Below are 20028 nucleotides of genomic sequence, written 5' to 3' on the forward strand. Positions count from 1 at the left end.
ACAGGCGGTCTCTAAGCGCCCCTGCAGGGATGGTATGAATGATGCATCACCACTTCCCAAGGAGCTGGCTATATGGGGTGGCTGAGTAACTGAACAGACACACATGCATGGCTAGTCAGAGAAAACGTGTGTGTATGTGTGTGTGTGTGTGTGTGTGTGTGTGTGTGTGTGTGTGTGTGTGTGTGTGTGTGTGTGTGTGTGTGTGCGCACGGTAGTGTCAGCTGTAGAGGGTGTATACCTGCAACCATAAACCACAGAACACACATTCACACACACACTTTAAATACCCTTATGCTATACAGTCAGTTGATCCAACTTTCACTCAATGACACCGTCATGGGATGCTCAGGGCTGTTGCTTTTGGGTTTTGTCCTAAATATTGCTCACTGCTTGGAAATTTTGGGTAAGTCTGCAGGGTTATAATCCGTATGTGACTGTCAGCTGTTTATGGGCTTACTTTACTGGCCCTTGAGGTCTTGTTTAACCTGTGGCATTTACAGTAAACAGTGCTGCTATGGTTTTCCTAAGTGATTAGTCCAATTATAAATGTACACAGGCAATAAAGCCACATGCTGGATGCATCTTGAAGGCACTAAATTATTTCTGCAATATATTGCTGATGGCATGTTGGTGATGTCACTCCAATAGTCAGTTCATTATTATTGACCAGTGGTGTCACCTAAAACCACATTAGTTCCATTACAGCCTTTAAAAGTTAATATATGAGGGTCGTTAAGGTTTTTCTTTGTGTAAGGGGAAAACCCTCTGCAGCCTACACTTATTTAGATTTCCTACAGTATGGTTTTTAGGTGAAGTCTTTGTCACTGGGACTTCCAGCTGGAGATGAAAGTTTAAACATGCGAAAAATGTGTGTTTTTTAAAGTCAAAAGTCTTATTTGTTTACCACATCCCCAGTCTGCGAAGGAAGTGTTGCTGTGCACCACTGAACGGTTGCTGTTTGGTGAGAAAAAGAAGACCCTGGGGCTCAGGAAATATGATGCAGTGCATGAATAACTTTTTTTTCTCTCAGTTATTACTTAGTTTGTATCCTTAAGGTGTGCCTTTTCCATGCTTGGCTGACATTTATTTTGGCAATAACTTGCAAGGGCAAATGAATTATAAACCCACGAGGCATAATTGAACTGATCCAGCACAGTTATTTCTCTCCCTGTGTCCTTTCCTCTTAAAAGGCTTTGGAGGCTTCTCCACATTGTTTCCATTTGCTGTGATGTATAGGAAGACCAACAGCGTTTCAGCTTTTATAGTGTTTGATGCAAACAGTTCAGTTAAGACTGCAGCAGCTGGCTGTATGCTCTGTGGTCTGCAAGGAAGCAGTGCAGCAGCATCATTTTACTCATCATGTACAGTATCTAAAGCTGAATAGAAGTTCTTGGCTTCAGCTGGCTGATGGGGCAAACTGTGTCCTCAAGTGCACTTTAATAAAGTTAGCAGAGGAAGCAAGATGAAAGGGACTTTGTATGCATTGGAGTCTGCACAGTGTCCTTTCTGCAAGTGTTAAAACATGTCAGCTTCTATTAAATGTCCTTTCCTCTGAAAACAAACGGTGGTTGGTTTCTCAACAGTTTGGAGGGAAGCGGTCGTCGGTGTCTGGGTATGGATCCGGGCGTAACTTTTGAACATAATGGAGTCCTCTATTTCATATACACTAAGGGGACAAGGTTGCATTAGTCAGGTGCCATTGTGTGCACAAAGACCAATTCCTATCTTCAGCCATTTGATTGTCTGAGGGCTCTGTATATAACTTGTACTTGTACTTGTGCTAGTGGTTGGTTTGTTGTTGGGTCGGTCCACCACTTTAGTCCGGACTGAATGTCTCAACAACTATTTAATTGATTGCTATGTAATTGTAGACAGACATTCATGGTCCCCAGAGGATGACGCCGACTGACTTAGCTGATCCCCTGACTTTTCCTCCAGCGTCTCCATGGTGTTGACATTTTCAGTTCTGAGTGAAAGAAGCTATAGGATGGACTGCCATAACATTTAGTTCAGATATTCATGTTCCCCTCAGGATGTGTTTTAATAACTTTAGTTAACGCCCTGACCTTTCATCTAGCGTCACCATCAGGTCAAAATTTAAATCTTTCCAATATAGTACTTTAGTTTATATGGAAAATGACAAATGCAAACAGGAGAGAGGGACATGAAGAAAACAAAATGATACCTTCATATTTTAATAATTTATGTACTCTATTTAATCTTCATATATGTTTTAATTGCACATTTCAATCTAAACATTTGCATTTAAGCTTATGCATTTACTTTTTAAGATTTTCTATTTTAGGATTTTTCATTTTCACAATGCCATTTTACAATATCAACTTATTATTTCAATATCCAGTTTCCGATTTATTTATTTTACTATGGCCTGATAATCCTTTAGTACTAAAACAATAAAAAATTCTTTTCCATTTTTTGTCTCTCGCCAATTTCTTTTCTGTCAGCTGCAGTCACCTTCTGCTTAGGGCTGTTCAGGTGAATTTATGACCTTTCATTGTTATTGAAAGTTGTGTTTTTCTTTGTCTCAGGTCCAGATAGAGACCCAAATCTTGAGATCCCACACAGCCTCACAGCAGTCCTGGGAGAGGACGCCTACCTGAGCTGCAGATATCTGGGAGAGAAAGAGATTGAGCGCGCCCAGTGGAAACATCAGATTAAATCCAAGCGACTGCGACTGGCAGGATTTTCTGATGGCAAAGCATTTAGCCGCGATGACTTCTCAAACCCAGCCTCTCTTACCAACCTCACAGTTAAGATGAAGGTCTCCAGTGTGGAAGTAGAGGGACAATACATCTGCGAATTTGAAACAAAGGAAGAGGTGTTTTCTGACAGCCTATTCCTCACTGTAGTAGGTAAGCCAAACCAATAATGTCTGTCTTACTCTTTTATTCATTCACCATTGCCTGATGAGGTTGCCATCATTTAAAGTTTTCTAAATCTATAACTGCTGCACCACCAGTTTGATGCCTACATCCTTTAACGGGGATGACATGTTTACTTAATTCTTTCACAGCTCGGCCTGATGTGCAGATCCTGGTGAATGCAGAGACCATAAACGGCTCTCACTACCAGTCGGTGTCATGCTCTGCGGTTGGTGGCAGGCCTGTGCCTCAGATCAGCTGGTTGGTCGACGGCCGCCCTCCCTCAGATTACCCTTATACTGTGAACGTGAGTGAAACCGCTCACTCAAACAGCACCTCCACCCTGAGCAGCATCCTGCGCTTCCCCACCCACCTGCAGAAAGAGGACAGCGTGATCTGCTTGGTCCAACACCCGACCCTCCCAAACCCCAAACTCACCACAGCCAGGGTGGAAACCTACAGTAAGCCCACACTCGCAGCTGAGCGTGTCAGTGTCATGTTTGTGTTTATCCAGCTGTGTTACCAGGAGGTGACACGTTATTATGGATCCCACGTAACTTCTAGGCAAGTCCCGCCCTACAAAGCAGCTTGATTGGTTGGGGTTAGGCATTGACCTCGAGTGGTTAAGATTAGGATAGCTGATTGGTCAGGGGATAGTAGCTGAACATTTCGGGTTACGTTACCTTGCGTAAGCATGGACGCCTGGCCAATAGTATTGTGTGAATGCTATTGAAGGGCGGGTCTTGCCTAGAAGTTGCGTGGGTTCCATAATAACGCGGAGGTGACTTATTGTATTGCGTCACCAGTCAGAGTTATGTAATCGTACATCATGACTCAGCATCTCACTACACAATAACTTTCTCCTGATGATTTTTCATGCTAGCTGTTCCTTCCCACTCTGTTCCACATACACAGTGACAGACCATAAATCACATTGCACAATGCAATGCATTCATGTGGGAATGCACTCTTTTCACTGCTGTCAAGCAAATGGAAAACCATAATGCAGCAGCAATTAATAACTACCACTACTATCATACCACAGTGCAGCGTGCAATTTGCTAACTGCATTTCTACAGATAATTGTTTTTTGGACCAAAAACATTCACTCACATGTTCATACCATGAAGTATTAATGATAGGTGTAGAGGATCAATGTGTCTTAAGTGAGAAGGAACTCGAAATCCAGCACACTCACCTTTCAAAACTTTTTGTTCCATAGACTTTCAGGTACCCTGACAATGTTAAACCTGCTATAATCTATATATTTTTTTATATAACCAGTGGATCAAATGAAAAAAGGGGTCAGTCATAGTGTTGAGTCCACAGAGAATTATGACCTGACTCTGCAGTTTCTCTCAGCTCTGCGGAGCATCTTTTCAGGTCATTGTTTTGGTTTTCAGGTCCATCCACACCATTCTGTTGTGGTTCACTTATACAGGCATTGTTTTCTGTGACAGCAGGCAGCTGTTTCAGAGAAAGAGCTCTGATTAATTCTCTGTCTGCTACCTGCTCAGCACCAACCAGCAGACACACGCAGTTAGCGACTTGCTAGTGAACATAGTGGAGCATTTAGCAGCTAAAAGGCCAGATATTACCTCAGAAGTTGGTGTCAAAAACAGAGCTTAAAGAGAGAGAATGTTGGACTTACATTCACCAGGTGGCCAGAAACGCATCTCCAAATGAATGTTGCCCTGTATATGCTGAAGGTTATATTTCATTGTTGTATTAGTCTCGCTGACCGGATGTACATTGCTGCTACATAAAGCCAGACATCCTGTGTGTCTCTCACGATCGGAGGTCACTCCACCTAATGCTATCTCCGCTATCTACTTTGCAAGGACACAGCAAGGGGGTAAGCCTCTCTCCACAACCCGTACCTCCTATGGCGCCATTTTGATGCTACCTAGCTCTCACCCCCCGTTAGCATTCCATTGACTCCCATTCATTTTGCGTCACTTTGACAGCGAATACCTTTACATCTGAAGCGCTTAAAGACTATTTGTGCATTGTTTATTTCTAAAGAAACACAACAATGTATAAAAGGCTCCATTACCTTGTAGCTCACGTTATGGCTCCGTAGTAGACGTGTTTGTAAAAATAAGCTAACGATTGTGTCATAACCACGCGACTTCCTGTCTCATAGTAGAGGAATTACCGTATAGTACAGGAGAAGCTCTCAGGCAGTTTGGACTTCCATCAGCTGTTTAAGTGTAATTACTAATGTTAACTATCATTTTAGTGATCAATAATGAGCCTGTGTCTATGTTATCTCCTTACATATACCTACGCTCTCCGTCTCTGCTAGATTGGGAATGATTGAGATTTCTCTTGGCACAGCTACCAGAAGACTTCCAACTTTCAGACAGGTTGCTCAAGTCACATCTACGTCTTCAAGCTCAGCTGGAGGCTGCTCAGTAACGCTCAGCCATCACCGGGAAAGTGACTTTTAATATCCTTCATTGGTCTCCGTCCAGAGACACGGGTTCCGTTGGTCCATTTATTTAACTGTCTATGATTTATGCTCTTTGCAAGGACACAGTCAGGGCATCCGGGTTTTAGCTCCGCCCAGGAGGTTGTGATTGGTTAAAAGGACAAACAAGCCAGAGTTTTTTTTCACTATTCCAGAATAGAATGGCGGTGTAGCCAGACAAACTTCAGCGCTGACACTGCTGTAGAGATAGTTCTGGCAATTGACTTGTGTCTGCTGCCACCAAGTGGCCAAAACAATCATATAATCCAGATTCAAAATGAGCAACGTTTTTTTTACATGCACATAGTACAACCCAAGCTTAGAAACAGCTGGTAACAAAGATACAAAAAAAAAGGTGTCCTGCTGCCGGAGTGCACTGGAACGTTGCTCCGCCATTTTTTTGTGAGGAAATAGAATATTCGTAGTTTGCATAAACCGGTAGAAATTCATGTTTTTTTTAAAACCTTGAAGACCCAAAAATCACTTAAGCATATGCCATGCAAGCTAGACAATAAAAACAAATGTAATAGTCAAAGTTGCACATTTTTTATCAGTCTATAGCTGGCTACCTAACTAGTAAAGATGACAAGGCAGCAAAACATTCTTTCATTTTATAGTTATAGTTGACTTATGTATGTAAACTTGCCACCTTAGGAACATTGCTTACACAACCTTCGAAACGAAACACAACTTAACCGTACACTCGTCATAGGTGGTGTGCTCTGGTTCTTAAACAAATGGCACAACACCAATGACAAAAACCCTCACAAGTTTGGTTTGTTGTCCCCTCAACTGATCCAGCAATGTTCAAGTTCACACCCCATGTGTAGGCTCTGGTTCCCATGTTACATGCACTGCCTATGGCACACATGAGACAAAATGGTGGCCCAAACCAACAAAGTTAATGCATTTGTGTGTTGCAGCATAATGGCACTCGTTAGACCATTTCAATTTGGTCATCAACCTTGGTTGATGACTGTACTGTCAGATTCAATTTCTTTTCTTTTTTTTAAACCTGTATTTATCCAGGCAAGTCGATTGAGAACAATTTCTCATTTGCAACGACGACCTATCACATTCACACAGTTCCACATTCATACCTGGAAGCTGCCCAGTACAACCACAGCCACTGAGCAGCTCCACTGGAGCGGTTGGGTTAAGGGCCTTGCTCAAGGGCACCTCAGTGGTGGTAATGAGGGAGGGACAAGCACTGCTTTTTCACTTTCCCCACCCAGATTTTATCCTGCCGGTCTGGGGATTGAATCGGCGACCTCCCGGTCTCAAGCTCGCTTCTCTAACCTCTAGGTCACCACTGTCCCCAAGTGGTCAGAGGCTGCTTATTGGCTGCCCTGCATTTGATTTCCTTTGCTTTTTTGATATTAATGATCATCCGTTAAATTCAAGCCATTGCCAAATGAGTTGCTACAAAGCTAATTAAGACTATCAGCTCCACACAACTCTCTCTGGAGTTCTCAGCATGGCTATGTTCAGAAGATTGTGGCATCCGGTGACTTTCACGTGCAGAAACTTGAGTTAAGATAAATTACCTTTTCTGAAGAGTCCATCATGTTTTTTTAATCCTCCGTGTCCTCCTTGGATACTAGCAACTTCGTAGAGGAGGGGTGGGGGCGAGTGTGCGATCACGGAAGGCTTGTATCATGTGGACGGCCGACAGTGTTGTTGTCATTACTTAGAATTCCTCATGGGGGTGTCAGAAACTATGCACTATAGCTTTAAGGTCTGTTTAGGCACTTTAAGCAATGCAGAGCGTCCAGATCCCTGCACGGATACAGTACAGACTGTGCATTCGCCAGACTGTACGATAACGATCCCATTAGCACGAGCCAGGCCAGCCAGCTCTTTTGTCCGTGGTACATTCACACTCCACTGAAGTACTGCAGCTTAGGTAATTTTCAAACTGCAGTGGTTTTAAATCCACACAGAACTGTAGGTGTTAACAGACGACAATTATTAAAGCCAAATTGCTTTAACTCACTTTAAGCGTATGTACACTTCCCCAACACCCAAGCTCACGTCTCATACTCATTAGGGATGGCTGGCTGTTGTTCGACACCACAACTTTAATGTATTTGATAATAGACTCTGATCTCTGCTGGTCCCTGCATTAAAGCCTGCGGTTCTCTCAGCTTTGGTTGGACAGCAGCTGGGCCAGACATCTGCTCTCAGCTGCAGCCCAGCCAACAGATGGGACAGGTGATAAGCCCAAGTCAGCACTCTCCAAACCCCAAGCAGAAGCCCCTCATGGCTTGTGTTTAGCTAATATTCAGCTCATCCGGCCATGGCTTCCTATTCAAGAAAAACACTCTGAGCCTCAACTCGATATCTGACTTTTTAATTTGCTTGGAAATAAACATTAGACCTTGTGAAAGAATAACTCTTCTCACCTTTCTTCCTGCTCTTTAGCAAGGCCAAATGTGACAGTGAAAGCAGAGATGGTACAACGAGGAGGAAGTGAGTTCTGGGTGGTCTCTTGCATTTCATCTGGAGGGAGACCTGACACCGACATTTCCTTGGCTTTGAACACCGACGAAGAGCTGCAGAGAGAGTACAGCACAGACACAGACACGCAAACAAGCTCAGTCCTCCTCCCTGCAACAGTGTATGAGGGGCGCAATGTCACCTGTGTGTTTGGCCACCCCAAATTTACACACAAAGTGTCCCGAGTCATAACACTGCCATCTTTTTGTGAGTATTATCAGTGTTTCACCTTTGAAAACTCTGCTGGTGCTCATGAGGTAGAAGTTACAGGAAACACAGATGTGCTTTCTATTTTTTTTAGATTTGTCCGAAGAGCTGGGAAGCAACAGGGATGACTTCCAAAAACCTAAATCTTTAGAGCTGCAAGAAGGACAGAGTGACACGGTCATCAGCCTGCAGGTCACAGGGAATGTGCCACATTACAACGTTACCTGCAAAAAGTGAGAAATATTTGGTCATGTAAAATCTTGCAAATTCTATCCCGTATTGTATTTTCTCCTTGTGTGTGTGTCTTGTTTTCTTTTATTCTTGGGAGAAAAAAAGAATAAAAAATAAAGGGAAATAAGAGGAGAAACATATTGATGGAAACAGGTAACATCAGTATTTTTTTCTCACGTACATCAACAACTACGTACCCTGTGGAGGATGCGGTGACACGTTTGGTGGCACCAGACCGCAAGTGATAGACAGCAGGAACCAGATTGAGACACGTTTCCTGATTGAAATAACAGTCATATTTTAATATTGGTAAAACATTAAAAATGAAGCATGAATTCCTCTTTGTAATCTTGCTTGTGTTTCCCTCTAGAGATGATGGGCCCTTGCCTAAAGGCGTGGAGCTGGTTGGCAGCAGCAGCCTCACAGTTCAGGGTCCTGTGGAGCATCAGCATGCCGGCCTGTATGAATGCGTCTTCTCCTATCACCAACTGAATGCAACGCTTAAGTTTAACGTCACAGTTAAACCTCACGTTACACAGCCTGGTAGGTGAAACTCTTTGCATACTATTTCTTTCTACTAAGACTTTCATGACTACATTTTGAATTTTCTGCATTGTCTGACTGAAATATTGATGTGGAACCTTGTCTCCTCTCAGTTCCTCCCACAGTACGAGTTGATTTGCAGACTGAAGATGGATACAGGGTGATTGAGTGCTCAGCAGCTGATGCTGTTCCCGCAGCCAACATGTCCTGGCTTCTACCAGAGGGTGTGTCTGGAGTGTCTTGGTTCAATTTCACTTCTCATAATGGAAGCCACTCTGTCAAAGGAGTTTTACTCCTCCCTGCCTGCACGCCTTTGGAGCTCACTGCAGAGTGTGTGATAAATCACCCTGCGTTTGAGGAGCCAGTGAACAGAAGCATAACCCTCCCTCTTTGCGGTATGTTCGACAAATCAAGCGGTGGAAAATTTTGTCTGAGTAGTGGACATATTTGGCCGTATAAGCGCCATAGATTTCTATCTTCTTCTCAAAAGAAACTCCTCACTTCCTTTGGTTTAACTTCTCTTTCCTACGTAGCTCGCCCACACATCGCCATCAACTCCAGCACTGAGTGGAAGGATGGTGATGAGTACACAAAGGTGGACTGCTCTGTGGACAGCGTTGCCCCTGCAGCAACCATAACCTGGCATGCTGGAAACGGTGACAGTATCAGTTCTGTTCGTGTATCTCTGTCTGAGATGGAAGTCCAGGCTGATGGTTTGGTATCGGCCCGGAGCTCTGCGCACTTCTTGTCTTCTTTGTATTCTGGTCAGAATGTGACCTGCAGGGTGGAGCATCCAAGCCTGGAGGCACCCCAAAAAAGAACAATACACATTCTTGTGCACAGTACGTTATTTCTTTCTTTGAGAACTTTCTCTCTGTGACACATGCAAACTCACACAGCTGCTCATCTTCTTTCCTGTCACCCCTTGTTTTCTTTTTCAGAAGCCCCTGTGCTGAGTGTGTCTGTGGTGAGACAGGACTCTCACCTCTGGCTGGCAGTGTGTGACTGCAGAGGGGAGGGTGTCAGGAACAACCTTGCCTGGGTCCTTCCCGAAAATGCCAAAGGCCAAACATCCCTGCACTCGACGTATGAAGGGCGTGTCATTAAAGCCAGGCTGACTTATCAGTTTCCTCTGGCCTATCATGAGGGGCAGGACCTGACCTGTGTGTATCATTTTGGAAATGGAGCCACAGAGAAAAAGACCATTCACATCCCCAGATACTGTGAGTTTAACAGAAACAATACTCGTGCACAACACCTGCACACTTCACTTACTCCAAATGTAGTAATTCACATAAATGCATTCAGTGATCCAAAGGTACATGGTTCATCTTCAAGGTTTAACTGACTTTTCTGCAGATATCTCTGCTTTGAGAGTCTTAAACCACACGACTCCTCTGCAAAGCCGCTACAGTGGTGAAACCATCGCACACAGACTGTCTCTCCAGGAAAATCATCACAACCAGAGAGTACTGCTCCGAGTCGACGGCAACGTGCCAGAGTACAACATTAACTGTAGAAGGTGGTGTATTCACTATTATCTAGCACCTAATCATTGAGAAACACCTGTATGCACAGTGTGCTGCACAAAATTCAATGTTCCCCCCCATTTAAAGGAGCTAACACACTCAGCCAGAAAATATAAACTGGATTGTTTTGACGACATGGATCCAGCATCCAGTATCATTTTGACATTAAAGTATAAGTTTGGAGATATTCTATATATTTCTTTTTTATTATCAACAAATCCCATGAAAGGACCAAAACCAACAATTTGGTGTAGCCAAAGCCTGATAGTTTATTTCTCTGTGCCACAGTTCTTTGTTGTCCAAAAACTACTAAAATGTGGGCGCTGTAGTTTATTTTGAGTCAGTTCCACACACACACGTCCTGCTGTGAATACTCACTAAGGCACCAAATGTGTATTAATCCCCAGCTGAAAATAGTCCCCTCCTGTTAACATATTTGAGACATACAACATTACATAACATTTGCTAAAAACTACAGTGCCCAACTGATTTAGGAAAGTAGGCCTACTGAGCCTTTTTTAAAACACAAACTTCATTTTGGTGATGCGACTTTTAACATGTATGTCTTAAGTAATGGGCTGCAGACAGAGTAGGGAAGTCAGAAACGACTGAGAGATAAACACATTGTTGGCTTTTCGTCTTTTCAAGTGATTTGTCCACAATAAGACAAATCTAAAATAATCCTTTAAAGACAAACTCAGTTAAGTCATCTGTGTTTCAGGAGTGATGGCTCATTTGTCCAAATGGACGGGGTTGCAATGGTCTTCCAGCCAGCGCTCACAGAGCAGGAAGAAGGCCTGTACACCTGCCAGGCGTCCTTCTATCACCACACAGCCACAGTCAACATTCAAGTGGAGGTGGCGAGCAAGGACAAGCACATTGGTGAGTACTTACCATGTTGTATTTTCCATCTACAATCAGAGTGACTTGTTTACTCCAGACATTCTGAGCATATCAACATGCTGAGGTATGTTTTTTTCCTCGCCGCGGCAGCACTAAGTGCAATTGCTCTTGGGGGAATGGTTTTGTCTCTGTAAATTATAGAGTGGGGTCTAGACCTAATCCATCTGTAAAGTGTCCTGAGATAACTTACAGTATTACTCATACTCCACTTATAGTTTTCATAACTTTTTTGCACAATTTTGTGCACTCTTTTGTATAGCATCTACGTTTTTTTTTTGTCTCATTTTATTTACCTTGTATAATCTTTTTCTATTTTAGTCGGTGTCCTTTTCTTTGCCGTTAACTCTTTTTGCTTGACTCAAAGAGCATGCACAAGAATTCTTATGTGCCTGGACTGTTTGGTGTATGCACAAATGGCAAATAAAAATCTTGAATAATTTGACACTATAAATACAATTCTATTATATTCAGTTTCAATATGAGGTTTGCTGAGACTATGGCTTTGACAACTGTGTCTATGTTTGTGTTTCAGCACTTGCGGCCATGATCTGTGTGTCTTCGGCCTTGGCCATCCTCGTCATCCTCGCTGTCACCCTCTGGGTGTGCTGGTGAGTTAAATGCCTCCACAGGTGACAGGTTGCAGCTCGGCAGGTGATGTGTTGACAGGCAAATGAGGGCAATGCTGCCGGTGGCATACAATACGAGACAAACAGGATGCGTGGATCGTTAACCCAACTCACCAAAACCCCAGCATCACTGTTATTTGCAAACAGGAAGCAATGTGGTTGAAACAGACAGGTTTCTGTGCCACCACAGCCCTGCTTGTAGACAGGTAGAAAATGTTCCCTCTGTCTGTGAGATAAACTGATTTATTTTCCAGTGTCTTGCTCTGGCTTTTAGCAGTGTTACTTCGGCACCTATCTGCAGTAGACTGCTGTTTGTTGGCCCTTTTATCATCAATGCCACATTGCAAAAGCAAAGGTAGAAGGTTTAAAAAAGTCCACATCTTCGGAAGTTATTAATATAATGAAATTCAAGCTGCCATTCATCAATGAGAAAAATCCACAAATCCGTCTCTTAATCTTATTGCTGTTGGGGGGGAAATCAGTGAGTCACTCGTCTTTTACGACTGATGTGGGATATCTCTCACGATCCTAAAACTGTTTATGGTTTCAGCCTGCAAAAGTTTCCACATTTTCACATTCACAGCCACATCTAACTTCTCTCATGAATGTTTGTCAGGATCAGATCAGGCCTTGCTGTGAATAAAGCTGCCCTGCAAAGCATAACAGCAGTTCAGAAGCTATTTCAACAGACCTGACTCCCTGGTCAGAACATTTGGTCAAGGTGCCATTGGTTGACAGAGCCTCGGTCCCATTATCCCTTGCTCCAGTGGGAGTGTTCTGTCAGGCTAATTTGGGAAGGTCAGTCGCACAGCGTACAACAGGCGCAAACAAGAAAACATGACTCCACGGGAGAAAAACTATTTTGGGACCAACGTCAACCCCTCACTCTCCCCTTCCAGTACTGGGCACACTTTGACGGCTGCAGGTCTTCATTAAGGTGATGTCACTGAGGTCATAATGTACAGAGTGAGCTGCTGCTTCTGACATCAAAGATCCATATTGAGGCCTCAGGTCACCAGTCATCTCCATTGTTGTTCCTGTAGCATAATGCATTCACACCTGCAACTTGCCCATTTGAACACAGCTCAGTGTGTCAGATTAAGTCACAGTAACACCTAGTGGTGGTGTTCAGCCCTACAAGTTCCTCAAACAAATAGCAACTCAAAACAGGATTATTGACATGATTCATACAATCCTTCTGTTTTGTTTCACAGCAAAGTCAATGGCAGGACACAATATAAGGTAGGACAAAATTCAGTTAACATGCAAGTTTGTTTACCTTTTAGAAATGTGTTCATAAATCCTGTAAATTCATCCTGTTTTTCTGGTTTTGGTCACTATTTTTATTATTATTATTATTATTAACACTCAACGTGTTTCCTATATATATATATATATATTCAGAAGCAGGAGTCTCTCTCGGCCTTGACATCTCTGATGCAAGAGCCCGGCTCTCCTGGGGTGAAGAAGCCAGCAGTGACGGAAAACGACGTAAAGGAATACACTCAGCTGATCAGTTACTCCATAGTCATTGACGTCAAGAGCACAGTGTGAAGATGAAAAAGAGTTTTGGATTACACATTCTGCTTTACATTGTGCACAAATTAGATATGAAGGCTTACTGGAACTGCAGCACTGTTTATGATTTCAATGTATTTTTATGAGTTCAGCATTAGAAGTGAAATAATCCTGTTTATGTGCTGAAATATGAAATATTTTTAAGGTGTTTAGTTTTGACTGATTGGCATTAACAATTTTAAAATGCATTAATTACTTTTGCACTTTTTCATCTTACTTGAATTTTGTACATTTTTTAATGCTCATAGTATTTTCCAGGATTTGTCAATAAAATCATCCAAATAACTTTTTTTGTTAAATTTGTTACCATATACTGAGCTACAGCCAACACATCTCCAGATCCAGTATAGCAGAGCTGACTTTGACTTCAGCTTCACACCATCTGCCCTTGTGATATCTTTGGTTGACTAAATCAGTGAGGACCATCTGCTGTGACAACCGGAGTAACTATAAATAAAGTCTCATGATCCAGATGCAGACATACTCATCTTTAACCCACCCATTAGTTTGCAGTGCCGTCACACCCTCTTGTGGCGAATGATTACACAGACACAACCGAGTGAATCAGGTTTTAGTCAGAATCATTAAGAAATTTGAACTCTGAATCACTCAAATATCTATTTGCTATTAATAAGTTACTTAAGAGCTTCTTAAAGCAATGAAAAATATGACATACTAAAACAGTAATTTTCATTGTATAGAAGGTTTTAGTGCCACAACCACTGTACGTTACTACAAAAAATGCAACTCTGTGCTCCTGCATATAACACAGTCACAAAACAGATTCATTTCAAAATATTTATTTTATTTTTAACGAGACAATATTAGCATTTACACAACTTGTTTTCTTGGCCTGTATATAATGTGCCACATGTGGGTTTTCATTCCAACCAAACACCACACAGGGTTATTTCACTGATCAGCAGAGACAATGGAAGGAACCCTGCATGCATTTGGATAGTAATGGCATATGATCACAGAGCCCTGTATTACATGAAAAATCATGTACAAATATTGCAGATAATTCAGCTGTGTTCAAATCTGTGAATTACAGAGGATTCAAAATGTAGCACTACACTTACACAACACAACAATACATTTAGATACAAATGTACAACTACTGCTTAGGAAAACCGTAGATCCAAGCTGCACATTCACAAACATACTGCTTCAAGAATACCATCACAAACACATTCATCTTTTCTTGTAGACACATGGCCTCAACTGCAGTCCAAATTTCTTTATATTTTCTGGAGCATCTCCAGTCTTCATTAATTCAAAGGAGTAGAAATGAGTGTTCTCTGTGTCCTAAGAAAGAAAGAAAACACCAATCACTCTTTACATGCAGTCAGTCACTAGGTAGACACCTCCACATCGTGTGGTTACTCTTATTCAGATTGAGCTGTTTAAATGATGTTCACCTACTTTTTAATACATTTAACCAAGTCTGTTTGTTGCCAACAATAAACCAGTTTTCTGACTATTCTGCTCTACCTGAGGTTTCCTGCCCACAGCCTCACGCTATACATTATGAAAGGTGCAGCTGCCAGCTACTTACTCCTTCTTTGAGCAAACACAAAAGACTTCTTAAAGGAAAAAGAAATTACGATACCTGTAGTGACAATAGATAATGTTGTATATACTTGTATCTTTTATACACAAGTGTAAAATGTAGATGTTTACTAACCATTTGATTTATCTTTAGAAGGATTCTCATAATAGGAGTATGAACTACGTCCATTTCATTTTAAAACAGCTGTGACCACGAATGCGCAAATTTGATTAATATTAAAAAATGAGCAAAAATTGACAAATAAGGACATGTTTCTCTGTCCCCTGTCGTCTTATCTGTTGTCTCACCTTGGACACCATCTTGAATCCCAGACTTGCCAGTGCAGAGACAAAGTTCCGCACGTTCTCGAACCTGCTCGCCACTTCCGCTATTTTAAGGACACCCCTACAATAATTGTGAAAGAATTGTGTTATACACACATATAGTTTACATACACACAAAGCTGCCGTGCCTGTACTGAATCAATGTGACATTTTACCCCTTCTTTAAGACACGATTGGCCTCTGCTAGAAAATCTGCCAGGTTGGTCCCCATGAGAGAAAGGCAGAACACAGCGATGTCCACAGAGCCGTCACGGAGTGGGACCTGCACACACAGAGAATGTGGTTTTATTTTTCTAACAATCACACCGACTGTACGTGAATTGGCATGCAGAAAAACGACACACTCACATTGGCCATATCGCAGACTGTGACCAGCTCGCACGCAGATGCCAGGTCGAAACTGTGCACTTTGTTCTTCACGCTGCGCGCTATTTTACAGTCACCACAACCAAAGTCTGCAACCACCAGAGAGGAAGGTCTGAAATAAATGACACAATTGGTGGGTTTACAATTATAGGATATAAGAAGTGAAAGGAGCAGCTCACCTTTAAATGAAATCAAAGTTACAATCAACACAGAACCAATGCAGATTTAAAGTTCATAGGACCACAAAGCCCAAACTGCTGATCTTCTCCCAAACTGTTGACATTAACAAGGCCGCTTTCTCATAGCAGCCACATGAAGTATCAATTCAACACCCACAGTGGAGCTTTATCTCCTGATTTATACCTCGCTGACAGTCTTAGCAGAGTGATGGAAGATATTTACTGTATACTGCAGATAAATGACGTAGATAATGGAAGTTTTGGACCCCCAAGAAACAATGTGAAGGAAATGTTATGCTTTTTACTCTTTTGGAGGTGTAAAGAGACGACCCTGTTAATGCCCTGAGAGGCTGACACTAAAGTGTCTGTAACAATGCATTTTATGATTCTGCATTGATCAACGCAAGGATCTAAATTCAGTACACCTCGTGAATCAAGTTAATGACCACACGTGTTGAATGGTGCAGATGTTGAGCTGAAAGGATACAGAATCTGCTGTCTTTGTAAAGTAGGGTTTCTTTTCTGAGATACTGTAAGTGCAGCTTATAAAGCACTCACGTTCAGAAAATTTATGGGAAATTCAAAAAACTGTCCCAGTCATGACTTTTGCTGTGATGATTGTATTACTCCATCATAACTGTGAACTTTGTGACTTTGTAGTTCAATGCGTGTTTGGTTGTCCAACAAACCTCAATGGAGGTCTGGATTTTTTCAGAAGGGCCGAAATAAGATCAATCACAAATATGCGTTAACCCTTTACAAGGTGTGTGACAAAATAGCCAAGCTACCGTCAGTAGCGGCCGCAATTTGTTTTATTCACTCGACACAGTTTATTTTTTTAAATGGCAGCCCGCAAAACTAAGCCGTACGGTTGACGAAGTGCAGACGTTCCATCGCTTGGTTGCCAATGAATGTTGCGTTGCAGATGATGTCACGGCAGTTTGGCGATCAGCTGAGAATCCCGCCTACACTGAGGGGGTACTGTCCGCATGGGAAAACGAAAAAAGGGAAAAGTACTGGTACCAAAAGTGAGTTGAGTGGAGTCGAATTGAACCAGGCAGTGTAAATGAGGCATTACTATCCCATAGTCTTCTTCAGAACTGTCTCAAACGCCCTCACGGGACAGGAGTGAGAGACTTCACTTTGTTGTGTAGGGTAGGGCTGCACAATATGAGAAAAATACGCGATAACGTTGTTGTTGAATATTGCAATAACGATATTACTTGTGATAAATTAACAAATATTAGTGTACTCAGATCTGCATTTCTACTGCTTTCAGTATTCTGCTAAAATACAACAAATTGCTTGTTGAATTTAAAACAAATAAAAGGAAATCAATAAAGCATTGAATTAAACATAAAAGGTACCACTAAAAAATAAAAGAACAGTTACATTTTAAAATGCAGTTTTCTACTGAGATTTTCTACTGATAGTGTCTATCGCAGCCTTTCGCAATGTGTATATTGCACCAGTTGCTATTGCGATGATGATAAAAAAAAAATATATATATATATATATTGTAATGCCCTAGTGTAGGGGTTGTACTTGTTATCACATGACACAAGTTCTACCTCTTAGGTCATGTGAGGAGACCTGAGCCAGCTCCAGTTGCTGAAGAAGACCTTCAGATGCAGCTGAGACCTCCAAAAAGGAAGGACTTTTGAAAGACAAAGCATTCCTCAAAGAAACCTAAGAAATCCAAAATGTTGAATTACATGCAAAATATGACATTGACTTTAATTTCTCACTTTTTTAAAATGTAGGAGATGATGGCATCCACTGGATTGGCGGGCCATCTCTGAACCTGCGCCGTGTATCCTCTGTGGTAGATCCCGAAGGCCTGTGGGTCCAGCTGGAACATACGCTTCGCCTCGCCGCTGGACGTGCTGTACAAAACTTCATTAATGTAGCGGAAACGGGCCGACTCCAGTCGCTGCTCCATGCGGGACCTCAGGGAGGCTGAGCGGTCCTGTTTCACCTCTTCTTCTGGTACCGCCGGCTCGTCTTTCAGCTCTGCAGGACTCTCCTGTCGGACCGCTTCCTGGCTGCGGAGCATTTTCCGCAGCTTCTCTCTTTTCAGAATCTGCTCTTTGCTCGGCACAGGTCGTTTCATGGGTGACTGGTGCTGATCATCTGTGATCTCCACTTCTCGTTCATCTGCTTTCTGTTTTGATCCATCAGCAGAAGATTCAGTGGCACCTTTTTCAACTTTGCCACCAATTTGCTGCTTTTCCTCTTTGTGCGTCTGTGATTCTGTTGGACCAGATATTTCAGTGTCCTCTTCAGTCTTTTTCCTTTTCTGTGGTTTACATTGCTTTTCCTTTTTCTTGGCTGGTGTCTGACTGTTGCTGCTATATGAATCCATTTTGATTTCTTCCTTTGGCTTGTGCTGCTCTGCAGATTCTGCTTTATTGACTTCCATCTCGGGATTATTCTGGCTGTATTTATTTTTACATTTCCTCTTGTTCTTCATTTTGTTTTTCCACTGTTGTCTGCTCAGTTTCTCTGTATTCTCTGGTTTGTTTATGTTCACTGTTGCAGATTTGCTAAGTTCTTTATCCTTTGTCTCACCCATGGATGTGATTTTTACCTTCAGAGCCGCTTAAGAAGGAAAGAAAACATTTTAATATGACATCATAGTTAAATTGTGTGAACATCTGCATTGTTCCGTTTCAGAATCCATTAAATACTTAACACTCTAAAATGTAAATGAAATGAAATGTAAGCTTTTAAGCATTAATAACTCACCGAATGTGTTGTCTTTCTTCCTCTTTCTTGTTAAATGTTTTACCTCATTAACAGTCTGATCCACGTCTCCATTCTCTTGCTGCTCTGCTGTCATCTCCGCTTTCTTTCGTTTTTTCCTTCTGTTCTTTCTTTTCTGACTGTGTGATGGGACCTCTGCCTCACTGTCACTGGACTGCTGATGGTCGTCGTTCTTCCACTCTGGTACTGAGCCCAGTGTCTGCAGGGTCCGCATCAGGCTCTTCTTCCCAACCACCATGGACTGATCAGGGGATACATTCACATAGTCATTTAACTGAAATGTGCAGCCTAATGTTGAAGACTGTCCGATATTGAGACTAGGCCTGAACAATTGACCAAAATAAATATTACAATCGCAATATGGACTGGTGTAACATTCACATCGCAGGAGGCGCAATACTTGTTAAAGAACAAAAATACCATTTTGAATTAAGTATTGTGGTGCTGCAGAGATGTTCTGGCCTACAAATTGTATTCTACAGAATTAAGAAAAAAATCTTATATTTAATGATGATGCAAAAATTATAATCCTCTCCAATAGTGTATTGTAAATCAATTGCAACATCTGTCAAAATACTCGCAATTAGAATGTTTTCCAAATAGTTCAGCCCTAATTAAGATGTTATATTATTCAATCACATTTGTTAGAGAGAGAGAGTGTGTGTGTGTGTGTGTGTGTGTGTGTGTGTGTGTGTGTGTGTGTGTGTCCACACTTTGGTCATTTATATATGTAGCCTACTGTCTCCCAAAAGTAACTGTTAATCATGGTAACAAACAACAATCGGCTGTTGAATTACCTTAATATCATGTGTCTCTATGGTGCCATATACCACACCATTAGATGATATTGAAATATGTAAGTATAAGTATGGCTGGGTTTCATTTGAATACAACAGCAGGTAACGTTAAACGTTGGGCTGAATTTGAATGTACCTTGACATGTGAGCTGCTGTTCGCCTTCTGGGGGTTTCTGAGGACAGTCTTGCTCAGGACTTGGGCGTCTTGTTCGTCACTCCAGTCTTCCTCCTCATTAAACATGTTGCTGGAGATCAGCGGCACTTCTTCTCTACCAACGGGCTAACTCTGCTAATTCACTGACTTACCAGTTTGTCTCTGCGGCAGAAAAACGAGTTATTTTACTTGTCAAACGACTTGTTTCGTAGATTACGGTGTTTGTATAAAAAAGTTTTTTTAATAAACATGTAACTACATTTAATAGCTGCATAGATGTCTGGTCAAAAGCAAAAGCCACGTTGGGTTGTCTCATGTGCTTAAAGGAAGCGAAAAGAAGCAAAACACAACTACAGGCGCATGTGGATGACGCAAGCACACCAGAGATCTATGGGACAT

General features: G+C 42.0%; 2 protein-coding genes across 3 annotated transcripts; one reads left to right on the top strand and one right to left on the bottom strand.

The window, feature by feature from the left end:
- The first annotated feature begins 252 nt into the window (after nt 1–252).
- LOC144514547 (hemicentin-2) lies at nt 253–13756 on the top strand. Its single transcript, XM_078245586.1, has 14 exons — nt 253–403; nt 2550–2873; nt 3035–3343; nt 7780–8061; nt 8156–8294; nt 8663–8835; nt 8949–9230; nt 9369–9677; nt 9777–10058; nt 10195–10357; nt 11086–11246; nt 11800–11875; nt 13108–13135; nt 13298–13756. The coding sequence occupies exons 1-14, from the start codon at nt 292–294 to the stop codon at nt 13445–13447; spliced, it is 2790 nt and encodes a 929-aa protein (XP_078101712.1). The 5' UTR covers nt 253–291; the 3' UTR covers nt 13448–13756.
- An 893-nt stretch (nt 13757–14649) lies between these two features.
- rrp8 (ribosomal RNA processing 8) lies at nt 14650–19978 on the bottom strand. 2 transcript variants are annotated; one of them, XM_078245589.1, is made up of 8 exons: nt 19889–19972; nt 19612–19791; nt 18661–18919; nt 17661–18513; nt 15716–15845; nt 15523–15629; nt 15332–15428; nt 14650–14779 (listed from the first exon to the last, which is right to left on the bottom strand). In XM_078245589.1, exons 2-8 carry the CDS (start codon nt 19714–19716, stop codon nt 14666–14668), a joined length of 1665 nt encoding a protein of 554 aa, XP_078101715.1. In that variant the 5' UTR covers nt 19717–19791; nt 19889–19972; the 3' UTR covers nt 14650–14665. The 2 variants fall into 2 exon arrangements, with proteins under 2 accessions (XP_078101715.1, XP_078101713.1); XM_078245587.1 differs by having other exon boundaries at nt 19612–19978.
- Between the last annotated feature and the right edge of the window lie 50 nt (nt 19979–20028).

The sequence above is a fragment of the Sander vitreus genome, chromosome 3, assembly GCF_031162955.1.
Source record: "Sander vitreus isolate 19-12246 chromosome 3, sanVit1, whole genome shotgun sequence".
NCBI lineage: Eukaryota > Metazoa > Chordata > Actinopteri > Perciformes > Percidae > Sander > Sander vitreus.